At 46.6% G+C, this 25,560-nt stretch overlaps 1 protein-coding gene across 3 annotated transcripts; it reads left to right on the top strand.

The window, feature by feature from the left end:
- Nucleotides 1-59: 59 nt before the first annotated feature.
- On the top strand, nucleotides 60-23,215 carry ORMDL3 (ORMDL sphingolipid biosynthesis regulator 3). 3 transcript variants are annotated; one of them, XM_053361053.1, is made up of 5 exons: nucleotides 61-241; nucleotides 11,633-11,687; nucleotides 15,786-15,977; nucleotides 20,129-20,280; nucleotides 22,342-23,215. In XM_053361053.1, exons 3-5 carry the CDS (start codon nucleotides 15,804-15,806, stop codon nucleotides 22,475-22,477), a joined length of 462 nt encoding a protein of 153 aa, XP_053217028.1. In that variant the 5' UTR covers nucleotides 61-241; nucleotides 11,633-11,687; nucleotides 15,786-15,803; the 3' UTR covers nucleotides 22,478-23,215. The 3 variants fall into 3 exon arrangements, with proteins under 3 accessions (XP_053217030.1, XP_053217028.1, XP_053217029.1); XM_053361054.1 differs by having other exon boundaries at nucleotides 11,630-11,687; XM_053361055.1 differs by lacking the exon at nucleotides 11,633-11,687 and having other exon boundaries at nucleotides 60-241.
- The last annotated feature ends 2,345 nt before the right edge of the window (nucleotides 23,216-25,560 follow it).

Here is a 25,560-nt window from a genome sequence, read left to right as displayed (position 1 = left end):
CTGGAGAACTACATTTCCCAGCATGCTCCACCGTCCGCTGGTGATGATGTGTCCGGAGAGGCGGTGCTTGAGAGAGCTCCTTGCTGTGTTGTCAGCTCTTGGGAAGAGAAGTGTGAGCTGCGGGGAGCGGGGCTTTCGAGGGAGAGGAAGACCCCCCACTTCGTGAAGCCACCCCCACCGCCGTTGCCTTTCCAGGCAGCCCAGATCTGGGGGCCACGAAGGAAGGAAGCCGTCCCTGCTGGTAAATGAAATGCATGGGGGGTGGGGTGGCGGTGGGGCAGAGAAAGGGATCCGGCTGCTCCAGCCAAAATCACAGCTTGGGGGGCGGAGGGTGCTTGTAAACATGCCAAGGAAGGAGTGGGCGGCCAAGCGAAGGAAGTTTTAAAAAATCTGGGCCTGGAGGGGGGAAGCACCTTGGAGAGGAAGGGATGCAAATATATGGTAAATGGGAGGAGGTTCTGCACATTTGCTTCGGGGAAACGGTGTGTGGGTTAAGAACAGCTGCTGTGGGTGTTGATAAGGGAGACGGTGTACGTGTGAACGCTTTGGAGCGCTGCTCTCGTTCAGAGAAGCTGGTGGGTTGCTTTTAAAATGTAGCCTGGGGAGGAGAACTACAGAGTCTCTGAAGTTGGGAGTGACGTGCTTGCTCCCCCTTTGGACATGCTGGGCCTAATTTAAGAGTGAGTAGAAAAGTCTAACCCAGCAGAAGCAGGTGCTGAATGTTGTGGGTTCGAGATACGCACACACCTTTCTGGGCATCTGAGCCCACGATTTAGTTCAGAGCCTGGGAATTGCTAGTGTCGGCCTTCTTTAAAACTCCTGCACCGAGCTTTGCTGCTGCGTTTTAGCATGTGCACCTGTTTGGCTTAAGCCAAGAAGAGTGAAGGTTGTCGGGAAAGCATGAGGGGTTAGGACACAAAGGGGAGAGGGGATGGAAATCTCCCCAAGTGTCTGCAAAAAACAAGCAAGCAAGAGCAAGTTTCACTGAGGTCACATCCACACCAAACATTTAAAGCACTCTCAAACTGCTTTAACAGTTGCGCCGCCCCCACAAATAATCATGGGAATTGTAGTTTTTAAAGGGTGCTGAAAGTTGCTAGGAGACCCCCTTACAGAGCTACAGTTCCCAACATCCTTAACAAAGTACAGCCCCCAGGATTCTTCATGAGAAACTATGGCTGCTAATTTATGGCATGGATGTGACCTAGATGACTATGTTGTATTCTAGAGTTTTGGAAAGTTTGTTTGTACAGAAAATGTGTACAGCTCTCTGTAATGTTGTTGGAGGTGGGGGAGCGTATGTTTGACTTCCTTGGAACACCCAACTTCTATATAGGACAGGAAGCAGGTTTGGGCACAACACCCCTGCCCTTGGACCTCTTTTTCACCATCTCTGATATGTCTGCTGAAGCAGCCAGCTCCATCAGCTCAAGGCAGAACTCCTTTTCACCCCGAGATTCATATGCTGATGTGGTCAAAAACCCCTGTGGTGCTATGGATAAAATTGAATACTGCCCTTGCTCAATGTGCCTCCCTTCCCCATGATGCTTTTCTGCAGCAGAACATAGTGGAACATCTTTTGTGGTTTTTACTAGGTTCGTGTCCTCCAAGAGCAAATGTAGACTGTATTGAGTTTGTGCCATGAAAGAGTGAGGTCACCTCCAAACCATATACTTTAAAAGTGCTCATATGTCACTTGAACAGTCATGGTTTCCCCTGAAGAATTCTGGGAACTATAGCTTATTAAGAGCGCAGAGATGGGAGACCCACCACAGAGCTACAATTCCCAGCACTACAGTTTCCCAGGATTCTTTAAGGAAATCCATGACTGTTGAAGTGGCGTATGAGCGCTTATAAGTACATGGTGTGCAGGGCGTCTTCGCTCTTGGATGGCACACCAATATATGTAGGGTTGTAAATGTGCCCAGCAATGTAGGGCAGTAGAAACTAATAGGCCAGCATTGTGGTGCCTTAAGAGGATTTGCATTGCAAAGAAACTAACCAAAGCAAATTGGAATCTATTTGCAACCCAGCAATGGGTTGGAGAATCTGGAGGCAAACATTGCAATTTATATGCAATATCTTTAGCCGAAAGCCCTAGAGCAGGAAAGGATCGGGAAAGTGGAACCCTTAGTGGAACCTCCCTACAAATCTGACCTCTTATCCATATTCTCAGTTCCAAGAGAAGCAGGACAAATGTTGACTATATATGGCAGAAATGTTATTTTTGGGAACTATTTGCAGGAGTTCCGCCAACAAGAGACCGGTCACAATCGCTCTCACCCAGTCCTCCTTGGATCTTGCCTCAGTTGGAACGTTGCACATTGTTTTCAAACCATTGTGTTTATGTGGAGGGGGGATTTGAACAAAAGACTGGGTCCAAAAAAAGCAAGGGGGAAAAGCAGAGATGGTTATTTCAGCTGTCACTTAGTTTGGATATAGTCTTGCAGTGGAGTAAGGTGGCAGAGGGATGCGGGTGGCGCTGTGGGTAAAAGCCTCAGTGCCTAAGGCTTGCCGATCGAAAGGTAGGCGGTTCGAATCCCCGTGGCGGGGTGCGCTCCCATTGCTCAGTCCCAGCGCCTGCCAACCTAGCAGTTCGAAAGCACCCCCGGGTGCAAGTAGATAAATAGGGACCGCTTACTGGCGGGAAGGTAAATGGCGTTTCTGTGTGCTGCGCTGGCTCGCCAGATGCAGCTTTGTCACGCTGGCCACATGACCCGGAAGTGTCTCCGGACAGCGCTGGCCCCCGGCCTCTTAAGTGAGATGGGCACACAACCCTAGAGTCTGTCAAGACTGGCCCGTACGGGCAGGGGTACCTTTACCTTTACCTTTAAGGTGGCATAGGATATACTGTGGCAGACTTCAGGAAAGCAGATCACTCCCCAGTGTAAAAAAAGCAAAAGGGCTATTGTCTCTACACATGCAGAATGTCCCCGGGTTCAAGTCCTGGGTATCTCCAGATGGTGCTGGGAATGTCCCCACATCTAAAACCTTGGAGAGCTGCTGCCAGCCAGTCTGGACAGGTGGTCTGACTCGTATAAGGTTCTTAAAAATGAAATGCTTCCATGCAAACAGCATATTAGCACATTGGAGACTGGGCTGGATTAGAAACTACTGTAGTTGTTTACTTGCAAGGAGGTACGGCTCTATGAAAAATGGCACCACCCGCACACTTGCAGCTCCAAAAGGAAAAAGGCTGCTGTAATAACTGTGTAACGACAGACAAACTGCCCTGTGAGGAATATGTACTAGAAGGCAACTTTATATATCTGGTAAATAAATACTGACTTGGAATTATACCCTGCCTCATTCTTTTGCTTGGGCAGATGAGGTTATAGATTTGGGTCTAAGACGTGGGAATAGGGTAATACTGGAGAGGTTTACTAAGCTTGGGAAAGATAGGTTTGGTTTATTTTTTGTGGGTTGGGGATACCCAACATGTGGTAGATGATGTGTCTATTGTTTGCTTTGGATCCTTTCAAACAACCTAATTCCTCTTGATTGACTGCAAAAGACAATGCCTATTGAGAATAAACTTGCTTGTCCGAAACTAGTCCCTCTTCATCCCCAGTGTTTGGCCATTCCTTTTACCCCCAATAAACCTTCATAATTTTTTTTATTTTATAGCTGTTGAAATCCGTTTATAATCGCATACCGTTTGGGGGGGAAAGGTTTGGAAATTGAGAATATGATGGGCTACAAGGAGGCTGCTATTTCTGGAGTTTGAAACACGATCCTAACTTCCTTTATGGAAGAAATCCTATCTGTGAATGCACTGTGTGCTGCCTTCGCTTCCTCCATGCCCACAGTATAGCTTTAGTGGGTTGTATACAGTCTTAGTCCTACGCAAGAGTAGGCCTACTGGAACGAATGGGCATGGCCAATGCTGGTCCATTATTTTCAACGAGTCTTGAGCAGAACACTGTTGGGTGTGACCCAACATGATTCTGTTTATCCAGACGTTTTGGGTTCTCTCCAGTCGAGTGGGATGGCTAGAGTCATGCTGCAAAAAGGTCACTTAGAAAGAGCCAATAGTCCAAAGAGCACCAGCCTGAGGCACAAGTGATGCTGCAATTAAAGAATCACCAGCCACCAGAATAGGAAGAGCCCTTAATTATCCTGTCCTATGGTGCAAGGATGAGACGAGCAAATAAGTGTGACTGCATGGGCAGAGGCGGTGGCAGGACAAAGGGATGGAGGAGACCTAGGGACATGTGACACAGCCACAAATTGACTCAGACCATTGGTCCACCCAGCATTGTGGTGTGACACTGCAGGATCTCACCCTGCCCTGCCACCAGAAGGGTTTAAAATTGATGGTTGAGCATGGCACTCTCTGCATGAAAAGCCTGTGTTCTGCCATCGAGCTAAGTTAAAGAATCCTCAGTCCAGGCTCCTCCAGCTCAGCCAAACTCTGGTTCAAGAGAGCTTTAAACTGCATTCAACTCTGGAGGGGGGTTTACCCAGCTCTTTGAACGGTTTGGTTGCCTTTTCCAGCGCTACGGTATCCTCTTTGAGGCGACACCAGAACTGTGCAAGGTATGTGCAAGATAAGGCATTCTTGACATTGGAAGATTCGTTTTTGATCCCTTAGAATGAAACTGGCCTGGTTCCTCGCAATGATCGGCCATAGTTTATTAAACTGAGGCTTATTAACTCGTAGCTTGTTTGACCCTGCTCAGCAGCTTAACAGTGGTTTGTTTGCCGCCAACAAACCGTAATCCAAGTGCATAGTTTGTTGTTTCGATTACAAGCGTTTTATTTGTTTTAACTAGGGTTTGGTGTTACGTGCAAACCTGGCACCCTTCCTTAACCCGTGGTTTGTTTAGCCAGACCACCCCAATCCACCCTGGATGCTCGCAAAGCTGCAAGGACATGAAAACAAAGTAAAGTTTGGAGGAACAAGCTGTGGTTAATAATTGTCTGTGGGACAACTTGCAGTTAATCATGGTTTACTGTCATCATATTGTTGCAATAATAGGGTCATATGTTTATTTCCCTAAAAAAGAAACCACCTTAAAAAAGTTACACAACCCATGTTGTTTGATTAAATTTGTATCCTTGCTCAGATTAGCTTGCTCAAGCCTAATTAAATTTGCATAGAACAGTTACATTGTGTCAATACAAAATGATCCTCAACTGAGATTGTTGAATTAAACTCCCTCAAATAAAAACCAGGACTTAAGAAATCAAAGGCAGTTGCTTAAACAAACAGCTTAGCAAATAAAGAAATCGAAATGTTAGATCTGGAGGTTTCAGTTTCTGGCTGAAGTAAGCTGCCCAATATAGTCTAGTCTCGATACTCTTGTATTTTGTTCTGGTTGGCCGAAACACAAGTTGCACAAGTTTAGCTCGGTGAGCGCAGAGGCTGAGCAAAACCAAAATACCTTCAATAGGAGTATATACAAAGACCACTTAAAACAGATTTGTGATCCATGGTGCTGTTTAGGGAGCCTGGGGCATACATGTCTCTTTCCAACACCACTCTGGAAACTACAACAAAATGTTGCAGTGTGGAGTGTTCCCTGTTGAGAATTCCAGCCATTCTATTCCCACTCGTTTCCCAAATCGTTGGTATTCCACGCTCACTAAGCATGCCTAGTTCTTATTGAAGCTGTTTCTGGGGTTCCCGCCACCCCAGGCTTTCCTTTCCTGAAGTTTGTATCAAAAGGTTTTGGGTTTTTTTAAGTTCTGCAAACTTTGGAGTTCTCCCAAGCCTGCTAATACTTTCTTCCTGTTAGCTTCAGAGCAACAACGCTCACGTCTGGAATGTTGGAAATACAGTGGTACCTTGGGTTAAGAACGTAATTCGTTCTGGAGGTCCCTTCTTAACCTGAAACTGTTCTTAACCTGAGGTACCACTTTAGCTATTGGGGCCTCCCGCTCCTGCCACGCGATTTCTGTTCTCATCCTGAGATAAAGTTCTTAACCCGAGGTACTATTTCTGGGTTAGCGGAGTTTGTAACCTGAAGCGTCTGTAACCTGAGGTACCACTGTAGAGGGAAACAATCAAAGCCCTGCAACAAAATGTTGCAGGTTATCCCTGGTAACCTGAACCTGCAGCTGAGGGGGTTGAAAAATAAAAGTTACCATCAAATACATATGCGAGTTTCTGTTCTAATTTGGTCTTTTACTTCACATGCAATGGAGAAAAATGTGGTGTTTTTCACATTTAAAAATGGAACCAGTCTGCTTGCAAGTTAATAGAGCATGAGGTTTCTGCAGGCAGCTGGGTGCTGGGCTTGCTCTTGGAGGCCAAATAGTCCCATCTGTGGCCTGAAATACAGCATTGGGTCTACTTTACAGGGCTGCCAAAAGCTGTTTTTCTCCAGCACAGCCCTCCAAGCTGCAATAGGAATGTAGCAGTGAACTACACTACAGGGTTGTTGTTGCCCAACTTGCAATGTGGGGATTAAAGTAGCAGACAGCAATGCAGATTTGTTGGAAGTTTAAGGACAGTGATCTTGCATTTGCTTTGAATTTTGCATTAGCGGTGTTGGAAACTATTCCATTCGTTGCTGCCTTTTTCTTTGGTGTGTGTGAGAGAGAGAGAAGTGAGGAAAGTGGAGAGACACACTGATACCTAGCCCTAGCTGAGTTACAATCTTGGATTTCTCTACTGGCATCTATGGGCAGTTTTCAGTTCTGTCTCTGGGGACATTCAAAAATAGCTGCTCAGCGTAAACCAGGAAGTGACCTAGCTCGACTTGTTCCTTCTGCCCTTTATATCAGGGGTGTGGAATGTTTTTGGCTCCACAGATCACAGTGTTATCAAGAGCGTCCTCGCAGGTCAAATTTGACAGGTGGGCAAACTACATGAGTGAGAATTTTGAGAATATGCCTGCGAGTTTTGAGATTGCTCAGTGGGCCTGAAGTTCCCCATCTTTCCTTTATCTGTCCCTGCAGTCATCTTCCAGCCAGTTCATTCCATCTCCCCACCACTGCCACACCCCTGACCTCTCAATATTCCATGGCATTTGGTTATGATGGGCCTGTCTAACTTCTGTGTACGCATGCCTAGGATGCCACTGTAAATGGCCATCTGTGCTAGTTTTGCATGCCAAAGGAACAACTCCTGTTGGTATTCCTTTAAAAGAAGGGACTCATCGCGAACATTGTTATTACGAGGCATTAAAAAATAGCCACTTAAAAAAAAACCCACACCTTTGCTATTTTAGAATTTCACGCAAAATGATCTCTCTGTCTCTCACTTCTCCCCCCCTCCCCAAATACACAACACATGACAAATAAGTATAAATGTGTATCTATTGAGAAATTGCTTGGATCCAGGGTCTCCTGTCCTCATTTCATGCTTCAACGCAAAGTTAATAAATTCAGTGTCTCATCTGTCCTTGTAGTTCTCTGGTTAATGTAACTTAAGACAGGAGTGCATTCATCAGGCATGCTTGCTCTGGTGCCAGCTGTTTCCAGCTGTTTCTTTCCTACCCACCAGCACCACTTGTGCTCTCACTATATGCAGCCAGATTTACCATTCTGATGGTTCCTAAGAGTTTTAATGAACACTCTTCCTTAAACGGAGTTCACTTCATATGTAGCCTTGTCGCCGTTGAAAGCTTTTAACACGATCACTTATTTATCCTTTGCAATCAGAGGCTTTAAAAATTAACCACAACAAATGCTGTCAAAATAGGCTGGGGATTTGTTTGGTTTTTCTGTTTGCAGTCCGAATCTGAACATGAACAAAAGTGGGCTGTTAAAATCTTATCGAAGAACCTGTTTCTCCCAACCCCTCTTCAAAAACATATTCTGAAATGGAGCTGGTTTAGAATGGTGAGAGGGGCGTCCTAAAAGCGAAGAGCAGGTCTTTTGGAGAAAAAAGGTGAAATTGGTGTGATATAGAGACATTGCTTTCCCATGCTGTCATCTCTGGTTGGACCAAGTTTTGAAGCTTTCTTTCTCCCCACCCTGCCCCAAAACACAATGATAGCAGGATGAGTACCCCACTGTCAACAAAACCTCCATCACACCACATTTTAGCTTGCTTTCAAAACGCACACTGTGAATGCTTGCGAGCTGAGCTGGGTACTACCAGAAAAGACCCCACTAAACCATAGCTGTCAACTTTTCCCTTTTCTTGCGAGGAATCCTATTCGGAATAAGGGAATTTCCCTTAAAAAAGGGGAAAAGTTGACAGCTGTGCACTAGACCCCGCGAAAACAAACAAAACTATAAGCTTCAGTGTCTTCAGCCGATATGGGAGAGTTCCCTTTTGGATCCCAAATATGGTTCCACGTGAGTGGAACAAACCACTGTATGCCTCCGCAAAAATAAAGGGCCCTTAGAGCCAGCCACTACTTGCCATCTCTGAATGTCTTCTTGATGGCTGTGGCAGTCCTAGAAGAGGGATGGAGGACTACCTATGGCTTTTAAGATGTTCCTGGATTCCATCTCCCATCTTCCATGTTTCTGTTAACTAGAACAACATCCTTAATGACCATTTGTACCACTTTCAGGCTTCGGGTTAGCTGCAGGCATTTATTTCCATCTTGGCCATTGACCTTGTGGTTGCGGGTGGGGTGGGGAGTGTGTTTCAGGAGTCGCAGTAGCATCTAAAAGGCCTAAGGGGTCCCTATCCTTGAGGAAAACAAGAAAGCCAATATAGATTCCCAGAATAGGTGCTCTGTCTGGCTCTCCAGGTACAGATTGAGCTTTTTCCTGTGGCTCATTTCATTTGCTAAACAGGCAACATCAGTAGGAGTACTGGGCGTTAAGGATGCAACTTCAGTGCCCTAAATCTCAGTTCAGCCCAGAGGATTTAGCTGTTGCATTTACTTAAACTGCACTGACATGAGCAGATCCATGAATGACTTTGCACAACCAACTGATCCTGATTTGTAATGGGCTTGCTCCAGATGCAAAGAGGCCTGTGATAAATCAACTTGTTTCAATCTGAAAAGGTACTATTTAGGTCTTATTTTTGATGTGCTGGACCAGAACAACAACCCTGCCAAAATGTTAATGGAGTTATAGCTATCTATAGCCCTCCTATCAGATGTCAATGAAATAAACAACTATCTTTTAGAAGACATATGAAGGCAGCCCTGTTTAGGGAAGTTTTTAATGTTTGATGTTTTATTGTGTTTTCAATTTTCTCTTGGGAGCCCCCAGAGTGGCTGGGGAAACCCAGCCAGATGGGTGGGGTATAAATAATAAATTGTTATTGTTATCTATCTATTGCCAGCTTTTATGGTCTACCCATCACCTGTTGGTCCCCAGACAGGTTACGCAGGTGGTGCTGTGGTCTAAACCACTGAGCCTCTTGGGCTTGCTGATTAAAAGGTCGGTGGTTCGAATCCACACAACAGGGTGAGCTCCCATTGCTCTGTCCCAGCTCCTGCCAACCTAGCAGTTCGAACGCACGCCAGTGCAAGTAGATAAATAGGTACCACTGCAGCGGGAAGGTAAACGGCATTTCCGTGTGCTCTGGCTTCTGTCACAGTGTTCCATTGCGCCAGAAGTGGTTTAGTCATGCTGGCTGCATAACCCGGAAAGCTGTCTGTGGACAAACACCGGCTCCCTCAGCCTGAAAGCGCAATGAGCGCTGCAACCCCATAGTCGCCTTTGACTGGACTTAACCGTCCAGGGGTCCTTTACCTTTACCTTACATACATTTTTTAAAAATACAACCCAATCAGTCTTCAAGGGCAGCCCCAAGTACAGTGGTCCAGTTAGACCCTTCTCTGCGGAGGAAGGGCCATAGCTGCTAAACCAGCTGTCGCTGGCAGTAAGCGCTTCTTGTCACCAAAGCTACTTGATGGTTCACAAGAGTTTTCAAGGATCTCTGGTATCAGTGCTTGTTTAAGCAGCATATTTTGGGGTGGATGGGAATGTAACTCTTTACATTTATTTATTTTATGCTTATTTATCGCTGCGTTTGTTTCATAGGAATTTGCAATGGTCAGTGTTTGCGGCGTTAACTCGCACTTTTGAACAACTCGCGACCCTGCCAAGCTAAACGTCGCCTGGCAACCTTGGCAAGAGTATTTCCCACCCTGGCAAGGCCACAGGTTCTTGGCTTGCCTGTCTTTCATCCCAGGATAAGCAGCGGCATAAATAAAAGTAGCATTGCTTTTCCTGGTGGGCAGAGCAGAGAGTCCATCTTATCTCAAGTGATCACCTTAAGGGTTTTCTTGCATTGTTTGCAAGGGGCAGATGCATACGGTGTGGCTGGTCCCCGCTGGGAGTTCATGCACGGTTGGGTTTGAGGTGTGGCTTTGCTGGCAGAAGAAGCCGGACTGCCATGTTTTGAATGATGGGAAGAAACAGCGGGCTTCAAGCCCAGACTAGAGAAAGTCCCACTCAAAGCAGGTCCATTGAAATTAATGGACCTAGGTTAGTCGTGGCCATTAACTTCAATGGGCCTGTTCTGGGCGGAAAACTAGCACTGGATGCAACCCAGTGGGGTTAAATACCAAAGCAGATGCAGTACAGGCGGTTTAAGGGAATGGCTGTGGCTCAACTGGAACGGCTGTAGCTCATTGGTAGAACATCTGCTTTGCATTCAGAAGGTGCCTGTTTCGACTTGTGGCTTTTCCAGGTAGGGGTGTGAGAGATCCATGTTTGAAACCCTGGGGATCTGTATACACCATACTGTTTCCTGCATTGCAGGGAGCTGGGCTAGATGACACTCGGGATCCCTTCCAACTCGGCAATTCTGTGATTCTATGACCTTGCTGGACCAGAGGTCTAACTCTGTATAAGGCAGCTTCCTTTGTGTTTCAAATATAGAGAGAGAATTCAACAGTCCTTAGTTTCAGTTTTGGTTGTTCATTAGTATTGCTAATATTGTTTTGTGGATTAGGAGTGCTGTACCTTGGTAGTCGAATGGCTTAGTTGTCGAACAAATCAGCTCCTGAACGTCGCAAACCCGGAAGCGAGTGTTCTGGTTTGTGAGCGTTCTTTGAAAACCGAACATCCGGTGTCGCTTCCAACAGGCTGCAGGAAGCTCCTGCAGCCAATCAGAAGCCACGCCTTGGTTTTCGAACCGTTCTGGGAGTCGAAGGACTCCCAGAACGGATTGAATTCGAGAACCAAGGTACCACTGTAATGCTTTGTGAATTTTATCATACGACTTTTCCTGCGTTTGTGCTGTTTCGCCTTTTTGTTGCTGTTATTGCTTTGTTAATAGTGTTTCATAGAAGGCAGTTGTGTTTTACTGATGGTTTGCAATCGTTTTGCTGATGATTTCGATAATTATTTTATACCATTACGCTGCGGTTGTGATGTTCTGTTATGTTATCACTGATTGTATATAAGACGTTTGGGACTCACGTGAGTGAAAGACGGAATAGAAATGTAAGAAACGAAACGAGTTGTTCAATAAACGCAGCAAAAGGGGGAGGACCTTCTCATTTTAACAGCAATACGGGTGCGTGGGTAAGGGGTGCTAAATCCCACCCACCTACAATTTACCACCCTGCAGACCTCTTCCCAAGCACCATTTGTCAATCAGTCCATCGCTAGTGGATGAGCCCAGACAGAGATTTGGGAGTGGGGAGTGGGGTTTTGCGTGCTGCACACCATTTTTCCTTTTTTTGTTTTGTTTTGCTTCTAACAATGTATTCCCCTTTCTCTCTCCTCCACCCCCCCACCCCCCTTTCTATTTAAGCAGAACGGGAGCTGTCTCTAGTTCCACTCTGATACGTCAATTCTGCCCTGCTGGAGAGGTAAGCAAGGATTAAAGTTTGACAGCTTATCAAACACTCTCCCATATTTGCGCAAGTCCTTGGTTGGCTGCAGTGGTATGAAACCTCGGTCAGGAAACCACTCCGTTGTGTCTGTCTTTTACGAGCAGAAAAAAAGAAAAATTGCTTCAGCAATCTGAACTTTGCTCTCCAATGCAAGGAGATGTTTTCCTGTGCAATCCCAGTTTTGAAGCCACGGGGGACGATTGAAGTCCCCTCCCCACCTAATCATAACCACAGAGCTAATAAAGGCTAGGCCTCAGGGCTGTCAGGCCCTTACCTCTCCTAACACACATTTGCCTGCTTGGGGACACGACTTTGCGCCGTGCTGTAGTCATCAGTAAAACAAAACTCCACTTGCAAATTTTTAAAAAGCCTCATAAAATGCTTTGCCGAAACAGGTTGTTAATTTTTATAGCTCGGTATTTTCTCTCTCTTTTTTAATTGGTCTTTTAAACTAACGCCCAATTGCTGCCAGAGTTCCGGGATAATAGCTGGAGCCTCTGCAAGGCAAATGTTCATGAATAGAAAGGGGCGATGGTAGTTTTTGTGTGTGTGTGTGTGTGTGTGTGTGTGTGTGTGTGTGTGTGTAGAGAAAGAGAGAGAAGGTCTTGGACAGAAGTAGTGTCTGATAATGCCTTTTATTGGCCTGCTTCATGTGCCGATCTCGGATCAGAAGGGTGCATAAAGAAATGTTGTTGCTGGTCACATTACCTGTAGAACTCCCTTTGGGAAGGAAAACTTATGCACCAGGTATCATGTTCTTACTTGCACAAAAATGTGAACAGCAAGTAAAAGGGAAGCAGACTGAGTCAGGCAATTGGTCCATCTAGTTCAGTATTGTCTGCACTGACCGGTAGCCACTCCTCCAAGGTTTCAGACAGAGACATTCCCAGTCCTACCTATGTATGTTAGAAGCAGAGAAATGCCGGGAATTGAAGCCACAACATTTCATACACAAAGCAAATGCTCTTCCACTGAGCTGTGGTCCTCCCTCCATGTACAAATTACTAGCTCAATGGGGAATCCACACTGCAGTGAACAAAATCCATGGAAATGCTGTCCAACTATTGATTTTTCAGGTGTACAGTGATACCTCGGGTTACATACACTTCAGGTTACAGACTCTGCTAACCCAGAAATAGTACCTTGGGTTAAGAATTTTGCTTCAGGATGAGAACAGAAATCGTGCTCCAGCAGCGCGGCGGCAGCAGGAGGCCCCATTAGCTAAAGTGGTGCTTCAGGTTAAGAACAGTTTCAGGTTAAGAACGGACTTCCGGAACGAATTAAGTACTGAACCCGAGGTACCACTGTATAAGAATGGGGGAAACCCAAGAAGCCAGCCAGAAAAGTGGAACGTATGAATATGTATGTTAGAAGCAGAGAACCGTGTCACTCCAAGATTATTCTTTTTCAAAAGCAATACATAATTGGTGTCTGGATAACACCACTAGAAAAAATGCTCTGTGCTTAAAAATGGGTGAGTGGGTTGTGTCCTACTGTTAAACAGGCTGATGTGCAGGTAAAGCACCTTGTTGGGTAAATTCAGCCTAGAATGGGAGGTTCTATAAATAGCTACAGAAAATGTGTCTGACTTGCATCCCAGCTGCGTAGATAGCAGCCCACAGACAGGCCAGATGTTTGGGATCTGACTGAGATTACATGAAGCTTGAAGGACGGAACAGCTACAGAAGCAAGTGCTCTCGCTCTCTCCCTCCCCACCCCTCCAAAAATTAAAGTGGCCAGGACAATGCAGAAGGCAGAACTACAGACTCTAAAACAGCTCAGGCCCAAGTCTAGATGCATTTGTGAACATCTGGTGTCCACGCTGCCTAATGATGCAAGAGGCTGGACTGCAGCTGCCTTGATAATTAGGGCACATTCGCTGTAGAGAACAGATAATTAAGACATTTTGGAAATGGGTGTCATGGGAAACTCCTAGGATAGAGTAGGAGGAAGTTAAGTGCAATGTGCATATTCTGACAGCTGCGATTGCATTGCATGAAAATTGGATGGTTGCACGGCGCTCTTTTATGGGACTGCTTTGTAAGGACTGCTGAGAAGAATTTAATCAAAGCAGAGAGTGGCTGTATATAGCTCATTGTAGGAAGACCTGCTTTGCAAACAGAAAGTCCCAGATTTAATCCTCAGCATTTCCAGGTAGGGATGGGAAAGACCTCTGTACGAAATCCAGGAGAGTCATTGGTAGCCTTTGCTAACCTGGTGTCTTCTGGATGTTTGAGACTATAACTCTTTGGCCCCAGGCAGCACATCTAGAGGGTGCCAGGTTTGGGAAGGCTAATATAGACTCCACTGAGCTAGGTGGGGCAGTGGTGTGACTCTGGAGTAAGCCAGCATCCCATGCCCATTCAAAAGTGTTGCATGGATGCTGAACGGCATTACTAAAGAAGAGGCAAGGAACCAAGGCAGCTTTCAAACTTCTTACACCTTCTGAAACCTGTGGCTGGTCCCTATTTCCTGTATAAGTGTGCCCCTAGTCATGCTCTCTGGAGAGGCTGTGGAGATGTCTTTTTAAAAATATTCTGATGCTGTGCATGTGTGGCAGCGGAGTCTGTGCCGCTGGTCCTCGCCCACCCACCCACCCAAAGTTAAATATTGAGCGGGAGATGGATGTGCCTTGACCCTAGCGCATAGAACATGTAAGTGCCGGTTGCCAGAGCACCATCCCTTCCTTGCCATCCCTTTCGCCAGCCCTCTTATCTAAATTGGAAACGTTGCCTAATGTGTGTGTTGTTCTGCCTTTGAGTTGCAGCTGTTCTGTCGTCAGAACAAGTGGATTCACTGTGAGAGCAAACATTGCTCCATCTGCTATATGCATGTATTCATTTACTCTGCAATCGGAGGCTCTGCCTTGTGCTGGCAGGTTGTGGCTAGGGCCCAAACTAGATGGGGCTAGCCAGCCCTGGTGCGGCTGATTCTTCACCCCGACCCACCTAAAAATAAACAGCTCCTGCAGGGGTTGAACCAGATTGCAGCTGTGGTGCTTTAAACCCTTTGCACTTGCTGCAGTCAAAATTTGAATTCGGCTGGGTGCGCGCATGCACTCGTTCCTTCTCTTTGCAGCAGGAGGGAGGTTTCACGTGGTGCGAGCAACAGGGATGGGCCCCCTCTTGATTTGGAGCATAACCACAATGGGGTGCACACAGGGTTGGAGATGATCTTCCCTGTGCCAAGGTCCCCCACCCCTCACTTGGCTATTTGTTGTGAGAGAGGGAATCAGCCGTGCAAGGGTTAAAGATGTGAATGACTTCATGCCCCACTTGGCCCCAGCACAACTTCGTAAGCCGGAGCACGGCAGGGCATGCCGTTCCAAGGTAAAGACTCACCGTGTGCCGCAGATAAAATCAATACGTAATGGCAGTGTGCTTATGTGATTGTGGTGACCGTCGGTGTGAGGGTTGTGGGTGTTGCATGTATTTAAGGATGCCTCGATGTGTTTTTGATTGGCTGGAGAGTTCTAAATCCGGGCTCTGCTAATGATAGGACCCTATGCACTGTCCCTGCGGTGGTATCTGTTATGTATTGAAGTCACAACTCACAACTTAATAGTATCCAAAGGAAGGGAATTACAAGATGGCCTCCCAGGTCTACGGGAAGCCAATTGAGCAGGGATGTGGCTGCCCAGATGATCTTGGTTTGCAACTCCCGTCTCCCCTGATCATTCACCCTGCTGGCTGGGCTTGTTGGGTGGCTGAAGTCCAGCAACATCTGGCACATCTGCTACTGAGCATCTATAAGGGCCGTACCCTCACTTAGCCTCATTCTGAATCAGCCTCGCCCCTTGGTGGGATAATTAGGCTTAACGATATCAGGGTTGGTTTAGGGAAACATGCAAAAACTGACCCAGGCCAGAAACAGATAGAGCCACCTGCTCCAGGGCTGGGGAACCCACAGTTCTCCGGACCTTGTTGGACTACAACCCCCATCTGCCCTAGCTGTGGCATGGATGATGGGAGATGTAGTCCAGCAACGTTCCGCAGCCCTGGTCTTTTTTCCCCCTATTTGGGAGCTTTCCCTCATCCTGCTAACCCATCTGTGTCCCTCTGTGTCCTGCTGCAGGGCCGCCGAGCTGGAGAGATGAACGTGGGCACAGCTCACAGCGAAGTGAACCCGAACACCCGGGTCATGAACAGCCGGGGCATCTGGCTCTCCTACGTCTTGGGCATCGGCCTTCTGCACGTGATCCTCCTCAGCATCCCCTTCTTCAGCGTCCCTGTGGTTTGGACTCTGACCAACATCATCCACAACATGGTAGGGGGAGCCCCTTTGGGAGCAGCTTTGAGTTCCGGCGTTGGGCACTGTAGGCAGAGGGTGCTTCTGCAGGCAGCGCAGGGAGGGGGAAGCCAACACAATTCCCACCCCCTGTACTCCCTATAACACAGGGGGTGGGGAACCTTAGGCCCAGGGCCAAGTACGGCCCTCCAGAACTCCATACCTAGCCCTTTTCTTCAGCCCTCCAAGAAATGGCCATCTAGGCTATATGAATGTCTGGTGTCTAGACCAGGCAGCAGGCAAATATCCATCTAGATGCAAGTCTGACGCTATCAGCTGGATTGTCCAGAGAGATACATCAAGTTGTCAGTGCCAAGGATGGGATTGTTGCTATGGGCATGCAAGCTGAGCAGAGAGTCACTATTTTTAAAAAAAAAACATTTGTGGATTCATCCTAAGCATTGTTGTGCCTACCTGCCAGGTGTAACAGACATTTATTTTTTATTAGGGTCTTAGTGGTGGTGGTGGTTTTTAAATCTGCATACCAACCCGCTTTTAGTCATGAAATGCTTCTAATGGAGACCTCTTTTCCGACTTCATTTATCTTGTTCTTGCAGTCCGTGTCCATTTTACAATATCTTAAAGATACAGTACTGCACATATGCCCCCCTCCCATTAATACAGGCACACAGCTTGCTCAGATTTGACAACCTCAGCATAGGAAACTATGTGGTGTATTATGCCAAGAACCAGTGTGGCGCTTGCATACTCCCTGCGCCGCCCCCATGCACCGGCTTTTAGCACTTCTATCACAATTACTTTAAACCACTTCAATGCCTGATCTGGGAAACCATGGATTAATCTTGGTTCACTAACCGAGTGTGGTTATACCACAGTTTCCCAGTTCAGGTATAATGGGAAACTATGGTTTAAATTAACTCTGGACCACTAAAGCTTGCTGCAGGAAGGGAGTGGGGGGGGTGGAGCACAGGGTTTATTAAGGATTAGTAAGCCATCTGAAAAACCTCATACATGCTTCTACGTCACCTCTTGCTTTTGTTTTGTGCAAACTTGAGAGTGTTAAGGGGAGAAAATCCTCCCTAAACCCATTCAGAGAACAAAAAGAACACCCCAGTTTGAATATCACACCAGTTTGAAAGGTCATGGCTTCCCTCTAAGGAATCCTGGGAAGTGTAGTTTGTTAAGGATGCTGATAGTTAACAACAGGAGACCCTCAACAGAGCTAGGCTTTCCAAAGTTCCCTGGAAAAGAGGGATTGATCATAGGGGGTTTCAGCAACCTGAAAACAAACTGCAGTTCCCAGCATTCTGTGACAGCTCACGGTGCTATAGTACAGTTTTAAAGATACAATGGTACCTTGGGTTACGGGCGCTTCAGGTTACAGACTCCACTAACCCAGGAATAGTACCTTGGGTTAAGAACTTTGCTTCAGGATGAGAACAGAAAACGCATGGCGGCGGCGCAGCAGCAGCAGGAGGCCCCATTAGCTAAAGTGGTGCTTCAGGTTAAGAACAGTTTCGGGTTAAGAACGGACCTCCACAACGAATTAAGTTCTTAGCCCGGTATACTGCAGATGGGGGACTAAAGCTCACAAAACAGGCTGCACAAGCAGCAGGTGTGAAAGTACAATTTGAAATAATCATAATATAATTTTAAGGATGATGACTATGGTGTGCCTTAGCAGGGGCTCATTCTCCCTCGTCCTTAACATTGGTCCATATTTCTGGGCATCTCCTCCCCCAACCCTCAGTTAACCTTAATCTGCTTAGCCTAATATCCAGACACTATCTCAGCGCAGACATGGCAGCCTGCTGGCTTATGCCCTGTGCTCAGAGTGGTGCATCATTTTGCATCTAGCCAGGGGCGGTCACCCCATCTGCTCCGCATGCAATTATTTCTTCACTTTAGCAGTAAAAACAACTGAGAGTGACAGCTATGTGCTGTTTGGCTTCCTTCCCTTCTGATATATTAAACGTGTCGCTGGCCCTGTAGGGTGTCTAGATCAGGATTGTCACAAGGGTTTTTTATAACGGTGTCAGCGTAGAGAGATGCACTTGCTGTGTTTGGTTTCCACGCAGTGGTTGTATTTTGGACTACAATTTCCCATCAGCCCCAACCACTGCTCCTGCTAGCAAGGGATGATGGGAGCTGGTAGTCCCAAAACAGCTGAAGACCACTCTGGGGTTGCAGCGCTCATCTCGCTTTATTGGCCGAGGGAGCTGGCGTACAGCTTCTGAGTCATGTGGCCAGCATGACTAAGCCACTTCTGGCGAAGCAGAGCAGCGCACAGAAACACCGTTTACCTTCCCGCCGGAGCAGTACCTATTTATCTACTTGCACTTTGAGGTGCTTTCGAACTGCTAGGTTGGCAGGAGCAGGGACTGAGCAACAGGCGCTCACCCCATCGCGGGGATTCGAACTGCCGACCTTCTAATCAGCAAGTTCTAGGCTCTGTGGTTTAACCCACAGTGCCACCCGCGTCCCAACATTTGGGTAGGCATGTCTAAACTAAACAAGAATGTCTTTGGCAGGTGCGGAAAGGAATACAGTGAAAGCGCCTGCCTTGGTATCAATAGGCAGGGAGTGCCAAACTAAACGAGTTCTTACAGATGCGGTTGCGGGTATTATGTGGCACTTTATAGAAGTGCCAATTCTGTTGATTGAAGTGGTCAAGTGGGCACATACGGTAGCCTAGCTGCTATACGTCCGGAATTCCCCAGACATATCCGGGATTCGTTCGTCCGTCCGAAATAGCTTCCATACGGAATTTCCGAAAATTGGTAAAAATGGCAATCCGAGTCAGTGGTGGTAATTTGTTGGCAAATTTCCTTTAAAAAAAAAAAAAGCCCCAAAACTTCAAAGCTCAACAACTTTGCCCACAAAAAAGCTCAACAGCTTTTATGTCCGGACTTTCACTTTTTGAAATATGGCAACCCTAACATTTGGAGTAAGATGACGTCATAGGTAAACAGGTCCCAAGGTGTTAAGAGCTTTATATACTAATAGTAACACCTTGAACTCTGCCCGGTGCCGGATCAACAACCAGGGCAGAGCCCTGAGCACAGGTGTTAGGTGCTGAAAAGGCATTCTGCACTAACTGCAGCTTCAGGGTCAAGGGCAAAGGAAGCCCCACACACAGTGCATTGCAGTAATCCAATCTTGAAGTAACCAGTGCATGAACTACTGTGGCCAGGCTCTCCCGGTCCAGGAGCAAGCCCCCCTTTGTGTATTACAAATGGCAAGCTGCCTCCTACACACCTGTGACAATAACATGTGCGTCTTAGTTGCCACTGCCCGTTGCAATAACCTAGGGCAGATTAGGAATTTCCACACAGGGCTGGCTCAAGGCATTTTGTGGGTGTGGTGTGAAATCTGAATTGGCACCCTCTCTCTGCCCTGGGTACCATTGGCCACACAGATGCCAATAACCGGTGTGGCACAATTCGTGACCTAGAAGTAGATCTGTGTAGGAAATCTGTCTTGCGTAGAGCGCCGGCCCTTTGAAAAATTATGTATGTGACACTTTGCCTCCAAAAAAGAGCAGGGAGGGGGCTGCCTCTTGAGGCCCCAGTTATATTTTTATGTGCATTACAGCATCTGAATTTTTTAGCACTGCTTTGTAGGCAGCAGAAGTGGCAACAGCTCCCCCTGCCAGCACAAATGTATGAATGACGTGTTCCATGCTAGTTCACTGCTCAATGCTTCCTCCTGCTTTTTTCTCCTTTCTTCCTTGGATCAGGTTAGCCGAAGCATTTTAAGGCTTCAAATACTGCAGCTTCTTTCCTCTGCCACGTTTTTAAAGGTCGGTCAATAGTCCTCTTTGCGGCACTGCTTCTAGTGGACTTCAGCCAAGCACCTTAGATTGAGGGTTTGTAGTAGAATAATAATTATCCTAAATTAGCACTGTATCTGCACGTTTGCCCTCTTTCCTGCGAGGCTACCCTTGCTTCTCATTGAAAAGTGGTTATTCATTGGTTGTGCAGGAATCTTTCCTTGGTTGTGCAGCACATCTTTCGCAAGGACGTTGCTGCCTTTTCAACCGGTTAAATCGGGACTCGAAACAAGAGAGAGGAAGAGATGAGCGAAGTAGCCCAGAATAGCGGCGGAATATTATTCCCCACCGCCATGTAGCCCTAAAAACACACGTGTGTGTTTGTGTTTTCTTACAGAGCATGTACATTTTCTTACACACTGTGAAAGGAACGCCTTTCGAGACGCCTGACCAGGGCAAAGCCCGGCTGCTGACTCACTGGGAGCAGATGGATTATGGGGTGCAGTTCACCGCTTCCCGCAAGTTCCTGACCATCACACCAATTATACTGTGAGTGTAAAAGAGGGCTTGGGACTGTACTTATAAGGCTAGGTGCAAATCGCTTCTGGGTCAGGCCAGAGGCCTGCCAAGCCCAACATCCCGTTCCTACAGCGGCTAGTTTGATGCCTGCGGGAAGCCCGCAAACAAGAAATGTTGCTGTTCTCAGTCAATGAGTATTCGGAGTCATGATGCCTGTGGTCCTGAGGATGGTATGAAGCCAAGTTGACTAGTAGCCATATCCTCCATGTACTTGCCTCACCCTCTTTTTAAGGCCGTCTATGCCCTAATGGCCACCCCCACAACGCATAGCAGGCCAGTTCCATAAATTAACTCCACACTGTGCGAAGAAATACTTTTCAGACCCACAGAACTCCTTCCTCCCCTTGTGCCCTTAGAGCCGTGTTTCCCAAACTTGGGTCTCCGGCTGGTTTCCCCCAACTACAATTCCCATCATCCTTGACCCCGCTGGTCTTGCTAGCTTAGGGATGATGGGAGTTGTAGTCCAAAAACGACAGTACCTTAACATTCTCTGGGTAGTGAGCAATACGATTTGCAATGTTAAAGAAAAATTCCTGGAAAAATGAAAAGCTTTTCACCTGGCATCCAAAGAATATATATAAGATGTATAAGACTGAATCAGGTGAGTGTTGGAGATGTAATGAGACTGAGGGTACTTTCTATCATATATGGTGGACCTGTTAAAGAGTATTGGGAAATAATTCATAATGAACTGAAAGAAATGTTTAAAAGTATTTTTCCAAAAAAAACCTGAGTCCTTGAAGTTGGGGATAAGTCAGACAGAAATTCCCAGGTGTTGGAAAAGGTTATTTATGTATATCACTACTGCGGCTCGTGTTTCGTTAGCCCAAAAATGGAAACCGAGCGAAGTCCCGACTGGCGACTTAAACTGATGGAATATGCGCAGCTTGCGGACCTAACGCATAGAATAAGAGAACAAGAAGAACATAACGTTTAAAGATGACTGGAAAATATATGGGGGGGAATTGTGTACGTATGAAAACGTGGGCAGCGTAAGTAAGATAAATTCAACAGTGCAAATAAGTTTTGATGGATGTAATAATGGAATACAGAATGGTTTAGTTTATATAAAATGTGCAGGTGTTTATGCTGTGCAAAATGAACCATGTAAAGAGAGGAAGGGAAGTCATTGATATTTTAAGGTTGTTTAAGTGAATATTCTGAGGGACGCGAGTGGCGCTGTGGGTTAAACCACAGAGCCTGGGACTTGCTTATCAGAAGGCTGGTGGTTTGAATCCCCGCGACGGGGTGAGCTCCCATTGCTCTGTCCCTGCTCCTGCCAACCTAGCAGTTCGAAAGCACCTCAAAGTGCAAGTAGATAAATAGGTACTGCTCCGGCGGGAAGGTAAACGGTGTTTCTGTGCGCTGCTCTGGTTCGCCAGAAGTGGCTTAGTCATGCTGGCCACATGACCCGGAAGGAGTACGCTACCCGGTAGGAGGATGCTACAGGCTGGGGGGGGGGAACACAGGTGGCGCTGTGGGTTGAACCACAGAGCCTAGGACTTGCCGATCAGAAGGTCGTGGTTTGAATCCCCGTGATGGGGTGAGCTCCCGTTGCTCGGTCCGTGCTCCTGCCAACCTAGCAGTTCCAAAGCACGCCAGTGCAAGTAGATAAATAGGTACCGCTCCGGCCGGAAGGTAAACAGTGCGCTGCTCTGGTTCGCCAGAAACTGCTTAGTCATGCTGGCCACATGACCCGGAAGCTGTACGCCGGCTCCCTCGGCCAATAAAACGAGATGAGCGCTGCAACCCCAGAGTCGGTCACGACTGGACCTAATGGTCAGGGGTCCCTTTACCTTAAGTGAATATTCTAAAAGGTAAAAGAGAAATTTAATAAAAATTATATATCCAGAGAGAGAGAGATTATATGCATGATATAAAAATGGTGTGTGTGTGTGTGTGTGTGTGTGTGTGTGTGCATGATACGGGCATCCTAGGGAGGGCATTCCATGTTTCAACTCTCAGTGTGGGCTAGTTGAGGGATTGGGGCATACGCGATTCAATTCTCTCCTCCTTTTCTTTCCTCCGCAGTTATTTCCTTACTAGCTTCTACACTAAATACGACCGGATACACTTCATCATCAACACCATCTCCTTGATGAGCGTCTTGATCCCCAAGCTACCCCAGCTGCATGGCGTACGCATCTTTGGGATTAACAAGTACTGAGCCTGGGTATCTTTTATATTCCCTTCTGGTGAGCTGTGAGAGGCCAGCAACGTGAGAACCCTGTTTCCTTCGTTCCGGCTGCGTCTTCAGGATACACTTCCACACAATGGCTCCTTTTTAAAAATTTAATTTCTTTTTAAAATGAGCACATGTTGCGCAGGATTCCAAGATCCGACAGAGAACGCAGACGGCTCAAACGATGCTTGAATCCTGGGTAGAGTTTAGCTTGGAAGGAGAGACAAGGGTTGGGGGGGGGAGCTTAAAACGTATTTATTATTATTATTATTATTTTATTTTTCAAGAATCTGAAAATAGATGCAGACAACACTGAGATTTGAAAGGTACTCATAGCTTGCTCTCTGGGTGATGGAAGACATCCAGCCCAGAAGGCTTGGACAGGTATAGAAAGGTAGGAGCCTATTGCAAGGCGATGTTTAGGATGATAGCAAATGCACTTTAATATAAAGGTGTCCCCTTTGGGGGGGATTTGTGACTTGCTCATCAAAAGGGCTATATCAGAAATTTTGAGATGCACACTAGGTATAGATTTCTTTGTGAGTTTGGAAACCTTAGCTGATCATTTATAAATACATTTTAATTATTTGGTAGGCAGTTGGGACAGATTCTCATTCTTTCTTGCAGGGGCATGAACCAGGTTTCTCCCCCCAGTTACAAAAGCAATGCTCTTCAGAGTCTTCTTTGAAAAGCCTTTGCCTATATATATATATATATATATATATATATATATATATATATCTCAAAGCTTTTCCCTCTCTGAGGTTGAGGGAGTGGGGAACTCCACATGGCAGGTTGAAAACACAACCCAGGGACAAGAAGGAAGAGGGAAGAAATGTTTTGACACTTGCCTTGCAGTGGTTGCCACATTTCGACGGTTGCAGCTGCCTCATTGCGGCATCTCTTCTGGATGGGAGAGCCAATGGCTGAAAGACCAGTCTCTTGCAGCATGGGTGGTTTATTTTGACATTGTACAATGACGGTGGTGGAGAAGACACAAGATCAGGCCAAAGGACCCAGGCACCGTTTCCAGTCTCTCACGGTTGGAAATCCAGCATAAGTTGATTAGGGTTGGTTAGGTACCACTCGTCGTTGATTCATTCGCTGATTCATGCCAGCACTGGGGTTCAGAGAGAGCTATTTTGTTGCTGCCCTCTGTGATGTCTAACTGAGATGTTTCCTGGGCGGCCTCCACCCATGTGGTTTAATGGGCTTTTGCTTTAGTGCCCCACTGTGTCAGAATAAAAAACCCTGTATTGCTCTCTGTCACCTAGAATGCAGATATTTTGGTATACGTCTGACTGCTGGTTGGTCTGCTTCCTAAACACCGGTACAGCAAGGAGGAGGGTTTTCTTCTGCTAATGGATTAGTAAGTGGGTTTATTTCTTTCTGATGCTTCTGTTGGATGGAGGGGGGGGAGAGAAACAGACTCTGAGAGCTATAATGTCATGTAATCGCCAACAGCCTTTTAAGGTGCAGGCTGCAATTCAATCATGCGGACATCAAGAAAAACGTGTGTTAAGTTTTGATCATCAGGATCATAGGTATGTGAGTTTGGTTCTTCTTGTCAATGTTGTGTCCTGTAAAAAAACAAACAAACAATTTCCCTCCCCTTATCCACCCCGCCCCAGGAAATGCACACATTGCTAGCTAGGATATGAGTTTTATGATGGAATTTAAACAGCCTGAGTATTTCCTGGAATCTGTTTCTCAGGCTTGTTAGCTTGGCAACTGAAATGTTTCCTTACCCCACTAAACTGGGGAGGCGTCTAAACATTTGAGGCCGGTGCCAATAATTCGTAAGCCGTTTTTCCAGCTTTATAACTGTTTGGGACACTTCCCTGAAAGGAGGAGGAGGGCAATTTAAACACCACCTCTGCTTTTAGCAGTATCTAGAAGTGATGGCAGGGCAAGTCCACCTGGTTTCAGTGGTGATACTGTTGGGCTTTGCAGCAAGCAGAGGTGCTGGGTTGGGCAAAGAGGTTTAAAAGCCTTCCACCAAGCCCAGTATCATTAAAGGGATGGGAGTTTCCCCCTTCTTTCTCTTCAGATGTCCTTCCCATTATCTGATTTGGTACAATCTATGTAATAAAACAGACGATTTTAGCTGAGGTTCCTGCATTGCAGGGGCTTGAACTAGTTGACTCTTGGCCCCTTCCAACTCTACAATTCTATGATTCTATCCCTATCCTTGACCAGCGGTTCAAGGCAGCTCAACAGACAAAAATAAAAGCCGCTTTACACCTGCAGCAAAAAATGTAAAGGACAGTTAAGTGGCTATCCGGGGAGGCAATGTGTACTAAAGTCCACAAAGCTTCAGGGAGAATGATGCAAGAAACAAAGGAGATTGAAAATGTGGAGGCAGAGGTGGTGAACCTGCGGGACCTCCAGGTGTCGGGGGACTACAACTCCCATAATCCATGAACATTGGCCATGCCGGCTGTGGTTGATGAGAGCTGGAGTCGAGTGGCACCTGGAGCATGTTCCCCACGCCCTCTATTGAAAGAATTACAGTGGAGCTGTGTTTGGCACAGCTGCAGCCAAACATTGCTTTTGGGCTTGTCACCTGTATGCTTTAGCAGCCTTTGTGTCACACTTGGGACTAGTAATCTTGGAATTGAAGGTCAGGTCCTGGTATACTTGGAGCTCTCCCTCCAGACACGGAAGGGAAGAGTACCAGCCCTTGCAATTTCCTGTCAGTCAAAGACCTTCTCGGTTGGCCAAGTAGAAGGACCAGGTCCCTGTTCTCTACCTTTGGTTGTCTGACAGAGCAGGACCTTATTCCTGGTTACTCCTGAGGCTGTAGTTCCTCAACCTGATGTAAGTCATCTAGCCCTTGCCCAAGCCCAACAACTTGTCATGTTGTTGTTGTTTTGATTGGCACTGACAGTTATAATTAAGTTTAGGTACGTGAGTTTGTGAATTAGGAAGGCGATAGTAGCTTCGAAATTACAGATAGGCAATATATACCACTGTTGATGATGACTGGTGTGAGCCAGAGCTTGTCATCTAGGCACAGAGAGGGAGGCAGGGTCTTCCCGGTGTAATTCTTCTCTGAGAGAAGCAAG

This window comes from Podarcis raffonei, chromosome 13 (assembly GCF_027172205.1).
Source record: "Podarcis raffonei isolate rPodRaf1 chromosome 13, rPodRaf1.pri, whole genome shotgun sequence".
NCBI classification, from domain to species: Eukaryota; Metazoa; Chordata; class Lepidosauria; order Squamata; family Lacertidae; genus Podarcis; species Podarcis raffonei.
Note: the sequence above shows the minus strand (reverse complement) of the source record. Positions and strands in the feature narration are given on the sequence as shown.

Bases quoted from the DNA above. Each gene is read 5' to 3' on its own strand.
- ORMDL3 (XM_053361055.1), top strand. From the start codon at position 15,804: ATGAACGTGGGCACAGCTCACAGCGAAGTGAACCCGAACACCCGGGTC. The intron at 15,978-20,128 runs GTAGGGGGAGCC...GTTTTCTTACAG, and splicing joins CCAACATCATCCACAACATG to AGCATGTACATTTTCTTACA. The intron at 20,281-22,341 runs GTGAGTGTAAAA...TTTCCTCCGCAG, and splicing joins ACCATCACACCAATTATACT to TTATTTCCTTACTAGCTTCT.